The 17,393-nt window shown below is 45.3% G+C and overlaps 1 protein-coding gene across 4 annotated transcripts in view; it reads right to left on the minus strand.

The window, feature by feature from the left end:
- The window catches only part of qkia (QKI, KH domain containing, RNA binding a), a 106,978-nt gene extending 90,349 nt beyond the window's left edge, over positions 1–16,629 (minus strand). For all 4 annotated transcript variants that reach the window (XM_082965934.1, XM_082965890.1, XM_082965920.1 and 1 more), the window contains exon 1: positions 16,212–16,629. In XM_082965934.1, coding sequence (XP_082822060.1) covers positions 16,212–16,356 — 145 coding nt within the window. In that variant the 5' untranslated portion in view covers positions 16,357–16,629. The remainder of the gene's footprint in view (positions 1–16,211) is intronic.
- Positions 16,630–17,393: the final 764 nt, after the last annotated feature.

Genomic DNA, 17,393 nt, shown 5'->3' on the forward strand with positions numbered 1-17,393 from the left:
CAGCAGGGAGAGATTTACGTTTGCAGGATTCTCCTAAGCAGTCAAAGTAAAAACCTCCGGCGTCAGGTCTTTGAGCAGATAGGCTGCTCAATAAATGACTGGAGTAACAAGGCCTCTCAATCCTCCTCTTCCCTCCGCTTCTCTCCTGGGCCCGAGTGAGCCAAGGAGGACAACATACACAACCACACAAATTGGGTTTGATTGTTCTACGATTTCCACTAGTTCCCAACACACACACGGTGGCAAAAAAAGGGCAGGGACAAAGCCCACCTTGAGTAGAGAACACACGCATCACGTCCAGAAAGCAGCATGTTGCGCTCTATGGTCGCCAATAATGAGTGGGTGTTGAGACGCTTATGTAACGGCAGAGAAGGAACACTGAAAACTGGACTGTTCGGTGTACTGTGCAGGTCCAATGTGGATCATTTCTACTGTCTACCCAAAACACATGCATATACAGAAAATAAACAGAAATGGTGGGTAAAAAATAACTAAATGAGGCTTCGGTGTTTGTAGCCACGGCTCTCCAGAGAGGAAGAACACACAGAAATAACACCAGAGGAGCAGAAACTGTAAAAATAACACCAGGAAATAGTATCTAGCCATTTAAATGTTTTGGAGATGCTAGCCTCTTTCTTCCTCCCCTTCCAGTGGAAGCATTCCGACAGTAAGCCAGTGGTTTGTGGTGGCTGTGATTGGGTAGATGCAGTGTGTTGGTGTTGTGATGGAAGACAGAGCCATTCTTTATTAACATCTCAGTGCTTCTGAGGTTGCCTAGCAGCAGAAAATCTGCCGAACATGATGTGGCTTAACGTGACTCTTGGCATTGGCGATGGGTTGCGGCAGCATGACGAATTCAATAGGATGTGTCATAGCCAGTTAGCGTGTCGATTAGACAATGAAAACAGACAGACACAGGAGGACTGGAGAAATAACTGCCACACATTTGGATCCCACAGCTTTGGTGAATCTCTGGGCCCGTGTGAAGTTCCACAGACTAAAATCAGCCTGCTGCCGTCTTTATTTCCTATATCCTGTTGGCAAAAAAAACAATGAGCAGTGAGATTAACCCTGGTGTGTCTGGGGAAGTCTGACTGGACAGCCAGAGAGTAGGCGAGGCCCTGGGACCATTGACTAAAGGAGAACTTAGCAAATTTAACATTTTTGATTAATTCTCAGCCTAAAGTCATCGCAGGGGAGGAGCTTTGGCCAGATCTCCAATTCTTGCAAAACAAAAAGGCCCAAATCTGGACATTTGTGTGAGCGGTCCTAATGACGAGCTCTCCTCCCTGTACCAAACCCATTACCACATCTGAAAACCACAGAGAGAACAGTCAGTCCCCGGATCTCTGCAGAGCCATTAAGCCCTGCAGCTAAAATCAGAACAGGGGACCACATGTGATGTGGAACTGCTTTATGGGGCTGGGTGCCAGTGGGGGGCACGGTATCAGCTCAATGAGGCATGGGAGTGCCCGTTTCCCGCACGGAGAGGGGTCTACAGCGCGAGCGCCTTGTACTCAGGAGGGCCGGCTCAGTGCATAATGGGCTCGTTCTTAATGGCCGCCATGGGGGCAGGTGTTCATTACTCTCTGCGTGGAAGTAATTTAGGAAGACACCCTGGGGTGATCACTTGCTATGAAGCCCAATCGCCCTACAAGCCGCCATTACCGGGCAATGGAAAATAGGCCTAAGACACGCACAAAACACATATACACGCTGCCCTTGACATCACTATTGTGTCCCTCCCATAGGCAACATTCATATAGAATAACAGTAATACAAGGGAGGTAGAGCTTGATGCCAATGCTAACGGTCCACTCAGCAAGTTCTGCAAATGACGCAATTCACCAGCTCAGAGGAACTAGTCAGTCATTCTAATACACCCAAATGCAAACATCTTAAGACAGAACTTTTACTGCTGATTTGCTCCCATCGAAAAAGGGTAGGATATGTAGCGTTAGATTGGAAAGCGCTGCAGTAGTCATTTAACAGAGTAGCTTTCAGGGGAGAGGTGTCAAACTTTCCATTCGTCTGTTGGGATACTTTTTTGGGAAAACCCTTTAAGCAGCATAACAAAATAACCAACACATGCAGCCACTGTCGAGAAACTTGTAAAAGGGTGCAGAGACGTGACACAGCGACTCAAACTGGGGTATTAATCTCACGAAACACACTCACTGTTTATTATCAAGGGAACTCATTCCACCTGCCACTGAATTTGTGCGCACAAACAAATGTGAGACTGCACTGTGTGCTCCACTCTCCAGACTCACTCCCTTGGTTTATGTTAACCCACTTCACCACGTTCAGTGTGTCAGCTGATCCAGCAGGACACAAACACATCACCACCCCCTCACCTAATTCAGTCTGGCCTCAGGCACACACCCATACTAAAACATCAGTGTGACTGCTTTAGAGGAGAATACAGGATATCTGCTGTAAGTATGCTAAGATATGAGATAGTGAGAACAGGAGAAAAGGAACAGAATGTTGGTCTGATCGTGTGTCTGAGGAGAATAGACAGAGGCAGACAGAAGACTTGGCCCAGTTGTTTTCACTGGAAGGCTTGTAAGCAATCACCTCATAGTCAGGGGAAGCCTTTCCTCTCAGTGTTGGCCGGGGCAGAGCAGCAAGGCTGTGGGGGAGGGGTGACACTTCCTGTCAATTAGTACAACCAGACTCCTCAAGACTTCAGAGAAGAGTCATCAATGTTATGACAATGACATCAACTTGAAAGCCAGGTGGAGTGCAGGCTTTTTGTGCCTGTTGCTTTGCGTTCATTGCTTGTGTCAGGCTGAAAACAAACCTGGGAAACAGTCTCTCTCAGACAGAACCAGGAAGCCAGCATAGCCCCCTCAGCCACACAACAATGACAGGAAAGGTCCAGCTGTCAGAAGAGGAAGGAAGAAACGTCCCTCTCAATGTGCCAAGAACAGATAACCAATGCCCTGCTTCCTCCCCAAGCATGAACCACCCTCACGTCATCCATTGATCTCCACCAACAGCCTGTCATAGACGGCTAACTATTTCCAGCCCAGAAAAATAATAATAATACAAAAAATAATAATAATAATTAAAAAAAAGACTTCCCCTTAACCTGTCCTTCATTCTCCCCTCGATTGAAGGACGCTTGCAACCTGCAGTCTTACAAACGGCCTCCACAAAGGCAGCTAAATGGGGAAATATCACTCAAAATGGTGGAGCAGGGCAAGTACTGTCAAGTGTCGATTGGGCTTTTTTTCCCCCATAGAGCCGGACAGAGGCGTTCTTATCTGTGCCTTTGCAATGGGCTGTCATTTGTCCAGCAGGTAGAAAGCAGGCCTTGTGACTCTGTGGTGGTGAGGGGGCGAGAGGAGCAGAGGGTTAGCGCCTTTGTCTGTTTATTATTTCATCCTCTATTGGTGGGAAGCGTGAGAGACGAGGAAGCACGAAAGCATTCCTTTGGCTTTAATTAGCAGGAAATCAGGTCAGGCTAAGACAGGGAGCTTTTACACCCGGGCCAGGGGGGCAGCCGGAGAGCGACAAACTGCCCTTGTGCAATTTAATGGTCGTCATTCATGTGTGATGATGCCATGGGCATGGAGTGCCTAGACAACAACCCAGGACTCTGTTCGTAATGAGAATATTCAACACATGAAGTCACATGCAATTGAATGTTCACTTCAAACATAATAACATGCTGCGTACTAGGAGCTGACATAACTGTGCAACTCTAGTAGACCCAGTCATAACCAAAACATGCCAGAACTTGTTGCTCAACAGTGGCTGTAAGAGGGAAAGCCAGCCTCAGATCTTTGTGTGGTCTTCCCCAGTCAGCCTAGTACGCAAAACCACCAGTCTGTGTCTGCTGAGAACAGACTGACACTGTTTCGGTCTGTTTGTTTGCTGGGCTGGTCCGGAAGGCACAGAGCTGAACTCGTACAGGCAGAAACACATGTTTCGGGAAAAGGGATGGCAGAAGTGGGTCAGGATGTCATAGCAACAGGCAAACAAAATGTCCACCCTGATCCGACAGCAGTGAGTCAGGAAAGCCATCACGGAGTTCCTGAGACTACTTAAGTGTTTAGGCATTGATCGTCTTCAGAGTGCTGGTGTCTGATGAGGAAGGGAGGAAGGAGAGGAGGGCAGGGCAGGGCCATCTGGTGTGTCGGTGGTGGAGAGACCCAGAGCTGCAGAGGCTGATGGAGAGACCCAGAGCTGCAGAGGCTGGTCTGTCTGGGTGGTGGAGACACACAGAACAGCAGAGGCTGGTCTGTAGAATGGGTGACCCAGGGTTAATGCAAACAGACAGAGCCCGTTACAGGCCTTTAATGTCAGCACTGGTCTTCAGATGAAAGAGGAGACGTACCCCTCTGGCTGAATTATTGCCATGCGAGAAGAGAGAGGAGAGGAGAAAACAGAGAGAGATAGTAGTAGAGAGGAGACAATAGAGAGAGATAGTAGTAGAGAGGAGAAAACAGTCAGATAGTAGAGAGAAGAGCGAGCTAGCCATTAAGTGTGCTCCACATGGGCAGACCGGAGAAGGCAGGCGTGTTATGGTGTTATGGACTCCCCCAAGCCAACCTAAATGAGTTAAGACAGAGCCAAGGACATGGAGTCATTCACAATTCCCATGGGAAACTAGACAGTGTTCTTAGTGTGTTTAGCACAGGAACAAATCACTTTAGCAAAACATTGACGCTACGCTTATTTTGCGAGAGCAAAACATTTGCTGCATTGTTTACCAGAACCTAGGAGATGAGTGAGGCAAAAAGATTCATACTAGCAGAGTGAGGCAAAAATATTCATACTAGCAGAGTGAGGCAAAAATATTCATACTAGCAGAGTGAGGCAAAAATATTCATACTAGCAGAGTGAGGCAAAAAGATTCATACTAGGAGAGTGAGGCAAAAAGATTCATACTAGCAGAGTGAGGCAAAAAGATTCATACTAGGAGAGTGAGGCAAAAAGATTCATACTAGGAGAGGAGAGTGGTGAGGGAGGAGCCTCCTAGCAGAGACACGTGGTGAGGGAGGAGGAGGAGCCTCATTGAGTGTGTCAGAGACGCTCAATAAAAATAAGGTTTGAGGAAAAGTTTGCACAGCCGACGGCTTGACACAGTGTCAAGCACAATCCATGAACTTCCCCGAGAGGAGAAAATGAAGGTGGAGGGAGAAAAACTGGATGGATAAAAGGACAGACAGAGCATCCAGAGGCTGCCAGGAGACCTGGAACAGCACAGGGAGCTGTCCACCGCTGCAGATTAGGGGCACGGGTAGATACCTCACCTGAATGTGACAGAACAGCTGGCGCCTCCGCACCTAGCCAGATGCACAGAACGCTCTCACACTGAGAGGACACGAACGCCTGCCTGCCACACACAGCGAGCGCATCGTATAGGCCGTTCCGCTGTAATCTTATCCAACAACAAAACGACACTTCGTAATCTTTACAGAGGGCCACTGCTTCAACCAGTCTCGACTTAGAGTGGATGCCGATGGTAGTGATATTGGTGTCAGCAGTGGGATGGGTTGTTAGCTCTACAACACAAGAGGTCATTGTGTGGGACTGAGGGGGGAGGGAGGGAAAGGCGGGCCGCTGAGCTTCTCCTCAGCCTGGGAGATGACCTCATTCAGAGAACATATGCTCTTTATTGCCACCTCTCTGGGCCTTGCTCCCATTTCCTTTCAGCGCAAACAATCAATTCTCTATTCCTAGAAACACACTAAAACTCAGAGCCTAGGGCCGGGTGGTATACCGCATTTCACTATAAACCGGTATTGATGCATGGAACACTTTGGTTTTTTACTTTACCATCACTAAAAGGTAGTTCAGTGTTTGGTTATTTAAAAATGTGATACTCAACTCCGGCGCGTGTAATGCCCGTTTCTATAGACTCTGTTTGCTACTTGAGCGCGTGTTTCTCCCTCCTCCTGCATACCACTTCCCACACCAAGCCCTGCCCCCGTCACTCAAGGAGAGAGCTGTTGCTCGACCACGGAGTCACAAACACTTTGCCGTTCACACTGCTGCAGTCTGCATGGTCAGATAGATGCAACAAGGTTGGTGACGTCGCTGCTTTCCACAAGCGTTCTATATTAATTATTAGTTTCTGCATCTTGCCATCTGCAAACTACTGTCTGCTAGTTTGTCTTGTCTTACTTAGCAAGTTGTGGGAAAAATAAATCTTGTTAGCTGCTAATCGCTAGTTATAGAATTATTCCAACAGTTCACCAATTAACTAGGTCTAGACGTGTTTGGCCCTCATCATGATGCACTGTATGGCAGTGTGGAAGAGGTAAGTGAAGGAAATGAAGATGATTGAACAGTCAGAATGGAAGAAGGCTCATTGAAGTCATGTTATTTGTGTGTTGCCACCCTAGGCTCATGCACTACTCAAAGCATATTTGAAACTTTATTATTCAAAAACATAAAAACACCATCAAATACCATCACAAACGTGAAAAATATTGTGATATGGTATTTTGGCCATATCTCCCAGCCCTAATAGAGAATTATTTCCCCACTGGGAATGTTGTTTTTGCATTTCTTGTAATGGTGTTGAAGGCGCTTTTTCCTCAATTAAAAACTAAAATCTCACAAAACAGTCATTGTGTTTGCTTGTAATCTAGTCATAAACCGCAAACTGATAACACGGCCGGGCTAATCCTTCAGGCAAACAGACCAGTAGCAAAATAGCTGAACAAATACAGTCATTCATTCAAACAACGGTCATTTTTATAGATTACTTCGCTACTTGAGTCATCTCTCTCAGCTCCCCCTCTACGCTGCTTTCACACAGACCTAGCCCTGCAACCTGACACTCAAGGAGCACATGTTCCTCGACCACGAAACGCATGCATTCAGTCTGCATGGTCAATGCAGCACATGTTCCTCGATCACGAAACACATGCATTCAGTCTGCATGGTCAATGCAGCACATGTTCCTCGACCACGAAACGCATGCATTCAGTCTGCATGGTCAATGCAGCACATGTTCCTCGACCACGAAACGCATGCATTCAGTCTGCATGGTCAATGCAGCACATGTTCCTCGACCACGAAACACATGCATTCAGTCTGCATGGTCAATGCAGCACATGCAACAATGTTGATGACAACGATGCTGTTTTCACTTTGCTTCTTAATATAAATCCACTAGCGTTCTATAATGACACTATTAGTTTGTGTTTCTTACATCTGCAAATAGCTAGTTTGTCTTTTCTTAGGAAGTTGGGCCTAAACCTTGTTAGCCGCTAATAAATATACTGAGTCAGAGCAAACGTAACTAGCTATACAGCCTGATAATACCAGCAGTGTAGACCTCAATCAGCATGGTTTGTGCAACAGTATCAAAGAGAAATACGTGAAGCAAGAATATGTTAGCTACATAAAGTAGCTAAGAACAAGCATTCAATGTAGCCAAAAATTATAGGGTCCCCTAGGAAACACGTATAAACCCTTTTTGTTCCTATCCTGTCACATTAACTCCTCCCCGGCATTTTTATTAGCTGTAATGTCAAACACTGTATTCAGTGCCCACTATTATATTCATACTATAGAATGAGAATAATCATTCTATATCCCACAAATATATAGAAAAACAATTTAATAAAATATTGAATTTGGCCTTTACTACTACAGCCCATAGAAACACATTCATAGATGTCAATTCAAAAAATAAAATCATAGTTCGATACCTTATTCATTATCCTACATCTAGGAGAAATAAGAAAGCATCTTCATACTTCCATTATTTATTTTTTACTGTTACCAAGTTACCTTCAGACCAGTCTCGTGATACTTGTGGGGTCGTAGAGTAAAATGGAGAACATTTTCATGATATAACCGATCTTTGGGATGTCTCCTGGTCTGACAAACAGCACAGTAGCTCTGCCACTTTTCACCGATGCGGAATGCCGACATAGGTGGATTGAGACGCAGCCCATGCTCAAAACAACAGATATCTATAACTTAAACTGATGTTGCATCAACAGCCTTAAGGATTAAAAAACCCTTTCTGAGCTGAGCGCAGGTCCGCTCTCTGTCAGGGTGAAACAACTAGGCCTCGGCTTACAGATTGAAAGGGCTATGCCGCAGTCGCACTCCAACGCCAAGGTGAAATCGGAGTCATCGTTTACGAGGCGACACTTCCTCAGATCAATAAAACAGAGGAAGTTAACATGTAGCCGTGTGGCAAAGAGCATCCTTTTGCAGAGGGAAACGGACGAAACAGGCTGAGCCTTGGGGTCTGAACAGCATTCCTCTCTACATATTTGATGGTGTGGTGCTACGGGACGGTGGTCTCGGTTGCCCTTGTGAAACGCATCATAGAAGCGTTACAGAAACGCCACAAGCTGTCGAGACAGGTAACTTATTCATAGTTGATTCATCGCCACTTGTGTCTTGTCAGGAGAAGTTGAAGGTTGCAAGTCACACACAAATTGATTTATTATACCATTTCTGGTGGTGGGGTGGTATTGAAACCATTTCTGGTGGTGGTGGTGGTATTGAAACCATTTCTGGTGGTGGTGGTGGTGGTATTGAAACCATTTCTGGTGGTGGAGGTGGTGGTGGTATTGAAACCATTTCTGGTGGTGGTGGTGGTATTGAAACCATTTCTGGTGGAGGTGGTGGTGGTATTGAAACCATTTCTGGTGGTGGAGGTGGTGGTGGTATTGAAACCATTTCTGGTGGTGGTGGTGGTGGTGGTATTGAAACCATTTCTGGTGGTGGTGGTGGTGGTGGTATTGAAACCATTTCTGGTGGTGGTGGTGGTGGTGGTATTGAAACCATTTCTGGTGGTGGTGGTGGTGGTGGTATTGAAACCATTTCTGGTGGTGGTGGTGGTGGTATTGAAACCATTTCTGGTGGTGGTGGTGGTGGTATTGAAACCATTTCTGGTGGTGGTGGTATTGAAACCATTTCTGGTGGTGGTGGTATTGAAACCATTTCTGGTGGTGGTGGTATTGAAACCATTTCTGGTGGTGGTGGTGGTATTGAAACCATTTCTGGTGGTGGTGGTGGTATTGAAACCATTTCTGGTGGTGGTGGTGGTATTGAAACCATATCAGGTGGTGGTGGTGGTATTGAAACCATATCATTGGTGGTGGTATTGAAACCATATCATTGGTGGTGGTATTGAAACCATATCATTGGTGGTGGTATTGAAACCATATCATTGGTGGTGGTATTGAAACCATATCATTGGTGGTGGTATTGAAACCATATCATTGGTGGTGGTATTGAAACCATTTCAGTGGTAAGGGGTGGGGGGTGTTGAAACCATTTCAGGTGGTGGGGTATTGAAACCATATCATTGGTGGGGGGGGGTGGTATTGAAACCATTTCAGTGGTGGTGGTGGGGGAGTATTGAAACCATTTCAGTGGTGGTGGGGGGAGTATTGAAACCATTTCAGTGGTGGTGGGGGGAGTATTGAAACCATTTCAGTGGTGGGAGTATTGAAACCATTTCAGTGGTGGTGGTGGGGGAGTATTGAAGCCATTTCAGTGGTGGTGGGGGGAGTATTGAAACCATTTCAGTGGTGGTGGGGGGAGTATTGAAACCATTTCAGTGGTGGTGGGGGGAGTATTGAAACCATTTCAGTGGTGGTGGGGGGAGTATTGAAACCATTTCAGTGGTGGTGGTGGGAGTATTGAAACCATTTCAGTGGTGGTGGTGGGGGAGTATTGAAACCATTTCAGTGGTGGTGGGGGGAGTATTGAAACCATTTCAGTGGTGGTGGTATTGAAACCTTTTTGGTGATGGTGGGGGGGGGGGGGGGGGTGTATTGTAGTACTAAATGTTTCAAAAACATCAAGCTCCTCCTGCATGATCGTCACAAGCCAGATCTGACCCATCTCCAGTTAATAGAACAGATTGAGTTCAAATTCAAACACTGAGGGTAAGTTCACGCCAAGTTAGCCTAAATTCCTCAGCTAGCCGCTAGCCTAATGCTTTGCCATTCCTCTCAGAAGAGAGGAGAGAATGCAGGCGCAGAGGACAAGCATTCAGCTCAGTGCTTCACCTCCCTGCTCGGTGTGTCCAAAACAACGACGAACATGGGAAACGCTGACAAATAATGCAGTGACTTCCATGGAGCCTAATTGTTAGCCCCCATCTGCAGCAACAGCCCGCCCTGAGAATCAAATGACTCACTACAGAGAGCAGAAACAAATTAGACAGAGAGAAGAGAAACTGTTGGAAGAAGAGGGGTGTGACGGGGAGCTATTCGAAACAGTCGAATGCAAGGGAGTGAGGCCCTACTCTTTGTTGCTGAGGAATGTGTGTGTGGAGGGAGGGGCCATTGAAATAAACAGGCAGCTAGTCTCAAGTGGCCTCTTACAACTCACATTCAAATTAGGTCACAGGAAACGGGAGAAGAGACAGACACACCTCGCTGAGAAACAACAAATTACACATTTGTGTCCCTTTTGCTGTGTAATTTGTTGTTTCTCAGCGAGGTGTGTGTGTGTCTCTTCTCCCGTTTCCTGTGACTAATTTGAATAGAGTTTAAGGGCTTTGTTTTCAGCCATGTTATAAAGCTCATGAAACCGGCTGGTCTTCTCGTCTTTCCCAGAGTCTAAGCCAAACAACTTCAGCAGCGCTTTCCTGCCTGAAATGGGCGTTACTTCCTTTGGTTAGGCATGTTTTGCACATCCCAAAAATGGAGGGGGAGAAGCAGGGTAGGTCAAAGTCTAGGGAGGATGAGGTTCCCAAGCCAAAAAATCTCAAAGATAAACAAGAGAACTGTTGTGACATAACTATTACAACATCGCCAAACTTTGTCATATCCCGTCACGCCATGCATAATTTATTTTTCAGACTCTCAGAGAACGACTAAACTGAACAACAGTCCACAAAACCTTTGTGCAGCATCCATTTTGTAGCTTATCGAATTCAAAAAGTAGAGAGAGAAAAAAAAAACAGGCAGTCAAATGCAGGAAGGGTGGCAGGGAAAACCAGACAACTGGGGCCGAGGTTGTGGCCTGAGATAACGGTGCAGGCAGGGCCTGTCGGAGGATGCCTTTTTCAGCTGCACCAGGCTGTGGGCCAGAAGCCTGGCTGATCTCAGACACCAGTGTGCAGGCATCAGATAGAGTGAGAGAGAGCCTCCGAGCCTGGGACATCCTCTGGCCATCCAATTTATTACCCACGGAGCACGGGGAGGGAGAGAGAGTCATGCCAGGGGAGGGAGAGAGAGTCATGCCAGGGGAGGGAGAGTCATGCCAGGGGAGGGAGAGAGAGTCATGCCAGGGGAGGGAGAGACTGAGGAGTCAGAGCCACAACGAAGATTTACAACAGGCGGCTCAGTAAAGCTGCTCACAGAATGGGTATTGTTAATTAAATTCCAGCTTATAAGTAGTGCCTTGGGAGGGAAGCAGAGGCAGGGGTGTGGAGGGGGACAGAGACGCATGTCAGCTTTCAGCCTGCACAACAACTGTGCCCTGAGCCCCCTCCTATAGTCTCTCCATTCGATAGCTCAGATCTTTCAAAGCCCCAGGCGCCATCTTGCTTTGCGAGCAGCACTCAATCTTATTAGACGGCAAATTGATTGTGTTGTCAAAGGTTAGTGCAGGTCTCTGCCCTGCGCGGCAAAGGGTCAGCTTACGGCCACGCTCACAGAAGGTCACCCTACAGCAAGAAATGAAGTAGTAACCGGCACAGTTGAGACCGATGGAGAACTTTACTCTTCTGTCATCTTTCAAGACCAACTCTAAACCTTGACGCACTCCCAGGGGCGTGGCACAGATTCCCTTTTCTAAACAGTTAAACCTAACACCGGCAACAAACGGTAAACAAAATACATATCCATTACGAGGAATCTGTGCCACGCACAACCTGCAGCACGTTTGTGGTACAAAACAGGGTTAAAATGGAAATTGTAACGAGAGGGCCTTTGAACAAAAAAGATTAGGATTTAACAGTATAAAAAGTCAGGGGGTTGACATCCAAAGAGGTCTCTGTATACAGTCTGATACTAGTCTATACTGATTTACAGCCATGACTCCATCTCTAAACCAATAGCCTGTACTTCAACAGCCTTCCAAAATGTCATAGCTTCTCCTGCCAACAGAAAATATTGCAGTTTGCTTGTTGGCATGTCAACGGCAAATGGTTAAACATTCATTTGTGTTTTTCTTTAATACATGGCGCCTGTCACCTCGCAACTGCTGCGCATGGGATTTTCAAAAGCGCCTGTCAACTCCACCAAAGTGACCTTGAGAGTGGCTCAATACACACCAGCAATACAAGGACCTAGACACACATCTCAGTGCCAAGCTAAGACAGGGAACCAGGAGCTGTTGTTTCACACAGGGGTTAATGCTCAATGTGTTGGCTTTCCCCTCACCATTTAAACAGCTGCACACACACGCACCAACCTGTAGGCGGGGGAATGTGTTATATACGTGTGTATGCAGGGAATGTGTGTTATACACACACACACGTGAGTGTTAGTGATGTGCGGGTTGACCCATTACCCGCAGTACCGACGGTGAGGCGGGCGGGTTAAGGGTCATGAAATATTGTGTGAGTTGAATAAAGAGAAAACAGTAACTTTGAAAATCCATCATTCTTGTGCAATTTATATCTATAGGCCACAATGAGGTTATCTGGCATTATTGTGTAAGCTTTAGGGCCCAACTGTACGTGCCAAATAGCCTACACAGCCAATTGCCAAATGCTTTTGGTAACAGGCAGGATAACGTCTATAACCTCTCACATAGCCTTAATATTAACTAATGCAGAATTAAGCATTTCTTGCAGTAAAATGATACACAAAATATATGCCAAACTTTGACTTAGGAAGAGGAGAAATATGATTTCTTTATTTCAGCATCTTGAGAGAATGTGAATGCGCAGTTAGCACCTCTACAGACAGTCCCCATCTTTATCAGCATCATAAAAGCTGAGTAATTCAACCACATAAAACATGCATCCAAGGCGAACTGAAATCTTATCAGAAACATGTTGGGTCATTCTCACAACTTTCTATTTCCTACAACCGGTCAAACGGAGGTCATTTGGACAGTTTGCAAAGAAAATATTTCCCTTTTTTTGTTATTGTATTCCCCCCAGTCCCTAAACGCCCTTGCTGCGCAAAAGAAGCAGAGATGACAAAACTTACTGATGTCAACTAGATTAAAGCATTCATTCTATCGATTTATGACATTCTCGTGAGCAGGCTACTGTCAGAGACGACGGAAGGTTATTTTTTTGTCAAATTTATATAAGGTCTCTGCTTATAATTTCCGACATTTGAATAAGTTATTTGTTAGTCAACTTGTCTATAATTCAGTACATGCATGCAGCTTCACATGTCATATGTGGCCCAGAACACGAAATAAACCTGTGCTCATTTTCTATATTAGCGGGTCGGGTACGAGCCTCAGATTTTCACTTTATCACAGTCTGGTGGTTTCGGCTGGGTTATTAGCAATTGCGGGTGGGTGCGGGTGGAAGAAAAAACAGTTGACCCGTGCACCACTAGTGTGTGTGCAGGGAATGTGTTATATACATGCATATGCAGCTGTCTGCAGGGCTCTGAAGGAGAGACAACTGGGAGAGAATCTTAACTTTCTTTCCATTTACTTTAGACAGAGGATAGGTCATTTTGCTGTGTGTGCAAGATATGGAGACGTGCATGTTCTTACACCACCTGTGAGTAAACGAGGATTCTCACAACGAGCACCTTAATATGTACTTCTATCTACACACTGAGTATTTATCCCCAAAGAGTCTTGAGTAAAACAACGCTGCTGAAATATTGACAATAAAAAGCATCCTCGTCTTTAAGAATATTTCCTTCACTCTTCCTTCGCCATTTCTGGTTGTCATTCAGTCACCAATCAGCAGGCACCAGGGTCACATTGACTAACTATAGACAGGTTGGATTCCTATAGTGTCGCTTACTATGCAACAAAAATAGAATCCTGAGTTGTAAGCTACTTGCTGGATAAATCTCCTAATGCCTCAATGGAACTCAAAATGAATCAAACAATACGAGAGGTTAAATAAACAAAATCACTGCAGTCTGCAAGCTTTTGTCCCCAACAGAAGTCACAATGAGCTGCAATGTTTACCCTCCCTGCCGACTGAAACCGCAGTCACATTTGCATAACCTGAATGGCACGCAAATGTACCTCACAGCTTCCTGCTGTGATTAATAGGTTTACTTTCTAAACATCATCCTGCTATGTCATGGGAATGCTTCTCACTGCACTTAGATGAGGGTTTCACTCAATTTCAGGGTGCGCTTTGATGGGGGTGGGCTCATGCCGCCAAGCTCAAGTCCAAAAGACTAAGCAGACGGCTTTAGCCAAGAGCCTCCTCTGCACTAGGGGTTATTTTCCTTACACACCCACTAAACATTTGGCAGAGGGGTGAAGTTTGGACGGCTGCTGTAGTAACCCCGGTAAACGGTCGAGTTGTGTGGCCGGAGAGAGCAGAAAGCAGTATGTGAGAATTGTAAAACCTCATGCGCAGCCAGGGAAGTGGGGCCCAGGATCTGGCCCAGACATGGTTTCTTAAAAACACCCCCACACTCTTAGTAAGAAGCCTGGGATGGTGCAGCCACGTCGGGCTGCTGGCTGAGTGTGCACCGTGGTCAGCCTTACAAAGCTGCCTGGGTAAATTGATTTAGTGTGAGAGAGAGGCTCACTGTGGAGCCTGGTCAATTCTTTTGTTTGTCATAGGGGGAGATAGGTAGGCAGGATAGAAGACAGCGGAGAGAAATAAGGCCCCTAGTTTCCTGTGTCTCCCCAGAAGGAAAAACAGCTTTGACTAAAACAGCAGGGACGGAAGGAACGGACTGAGTCGAGCTTGTTGCAGGGTAATCATTTTAGGAATGTTTAACTGGAGAAGTAGAGGTCGAGAGTTTATCTAAACTGGCCTGTATGGGAGACTGGAGCAAACAAAACTTGTTTTACAAGATGTGACAGTACTCCTTTGCTTTAACTAGTTAGAAAAAAAATGTGAGCACATTTGACTTGATGACACATTTGGTTGTATATTTGGCATGAAACTCAGTTTTACTGATGCAATATTGTTCCTGTCCTTTTCCATTAAATTAGAATACACGAAATATACAGCTAAAAGTTTTTAATTCCAGGAAAGTGATTGTTTGTCAGCTGCCCACAGAGATAAGGACAGTGAGGGGGAAGTGGCGCTCTCTAGCGTTACCTACTCAATTACATAAACCACACTGCTGTCATGAATTGTACATTGTGTATAATAGAAAAGGACCGAAATAGTAGTATAGACTTGTATTAACTATAAATCTTAAGTGGCATACTAGAACAATATCATGCGACAACAACAACGTTGAGAATATGGCCCCGACAAAATGACGGCATAGGAAAAAACGACTATGTCAAATGATGACAAAGCTACACAATTCCTGCCTAATCATCGGGGATATTTCTTCCGCACCTAATGTATGTTTTAGAGCGTAATTTAGCTGCAAAACGTTGGAGCTGGATATCATTGCAAGGCAAACAACTTCACTGCCCTTTGTTTCAACAGCCGGGGCACATTCCGACGTTGTGCAATTCCACCAGATTCTGATATGCAAATACTGTATGTTACGGAAACTAGCTGCTTAGGAGTGAATACAAACAGATATATTGCTGGATTTGTTATGAAGCTTCATGTTTGATTACAGCGAGGTTATACTACTTTGTTACCAATCCTACTCTGTTGAATTCGATGGAATGTGCACCCTGGCAACAATACATCCTCTACAGAACAAACTATCACATTCACTTACATAATACCTGATAGGCTAAAGCCAAGACTACAGCTGAAATGTAAAAGTCTGACTATCAACCAGTTTATTCCTGCAACTGGGATACATACTAACTTAACTTGTTTATCGGTCCTGGCTAAGTTAGCTAGTTAGCACGCAAAAAAAAAAAACTTTTCACTTCGTCCTCAAGTCAGAGAACAGGACATGGTAACTACAAATACATCCTTGCGGTTTTGTGGTTAAGGGAATAAATATTCTTGTTGGATGGTGCAATAGTTTCATTTCCTCGCAGTTCTCACTTTGTAAAGTTAAAAGAAGAAGTTGTGTTACCCAGTGCGATAATGTAGCTCGTTAGCTATGTTAGCTAGGTAGCTACCATGCATGGGCTCCCTTATGCAGCAAGCATGCCCACCGAGCCCCAGGGATAGCGCCGTAGTCACTCCTTCCCTCCCAACTACCCCATTTCTCCAGACGGCGTTTTACCTTCATCGAGAAGCCTGTCAAGGTGTGTAAAGATACCGCACAGATTTGGCAAACTGGTCATCAGCTTCTTTTCGTTTAACAATTGCATCAAATAGTCGGGACTCGGCCTCGGTCTCTCCTTCACCTCGATCTCTCCAACCATCATCTTTGCGTCTAGAGTGCGAGCGAGCCTCCAACAGAATCCTGTTTTATGAAAAGAAAACAAATGCTAAAGAAAAACTTGCAGATCAAATCCTTTGTTCCTCCCACGTTTCGATTGCTGTAGTTAGACGACACTCTGAACCAAAATCGGATTTAATTTTGTTGTTAGAGTTGAGAGAGGGAAAATAAGCACTATCTCCTCCCAAAGACTGTATCTCCGTGTACTCTCCTCTACTCCGCGCTCAGGGACGTTCCGATCCACCACTGTTAACCGCAGCGAGTTTTCGCCAAAAGCGTGCGTCCCCTCTTCGCCTATTGGTCAAAAGCGCCTTCAAGGGACTGGTGATATCACCAATAAGCACAAGGTACTGCACCACGAGGGCGGTGAAGTGCCAATAGGTGATCTACAGAGATTAGAACCAATTGTGGACAGTACAGAGAAAGTGGATTTACAGATTTCATACACAGGGCTCGAAAAATTATATTTCAGTAGTTGCGGAGAAATCAAAAGCATAGGAGACTTTGGAAACATTGCAAATGAAACATTATTACATTTAAATTTACGTTTTGGTCATTTAGCAGAGGCTATTATCCAGAGCAACTTAATAAGGACTTAACTTAGGGTTAAGTGACTTGCTGAAGGGCACATCGATAGATGAGGGTTCAGAAAGCTTTTCACAGGTGGCTAACTAGTTTATGGCGTATAAAGACCAGTAGGAGGTAAAGGAACATGGGGAAATTCTCCCTGTCAAGAAATATGTAATGATTCATTTTTCAATTTGATGGAGATAATTATATTCAATATTATGGTGTACCCCCTGCCCCTCTCCTCGCATCTTCAAGAGTGATATGATAGAAAAAGGATCATAATTATTGGACAACCAATTGTTGAGTTTTACAGACATATTCAATCAGTCCTTATCCCAGTCTGCTGTTCCCACATGCTTCAAGATGACCACCATTGTTCCTGTTACCAAGAAAGCTAAGGTAACTGAACTAAATGACTATCGCCCCGTAGCACTCACATGTCATCATGAAGTG

Source organism: Salmo salar, chromosome 01 (assembly GCF_965601325.2).
Source record: "Salmo salar chromosome 01, fSalSal1, whole genome shotgun sequence".
NCBI classification, from domain to species: Eukaryota; Metazoa; Chordata; class Actinopteri; order Salmoniformes; family Salmonidae; genus Salmo; species Salmo salar.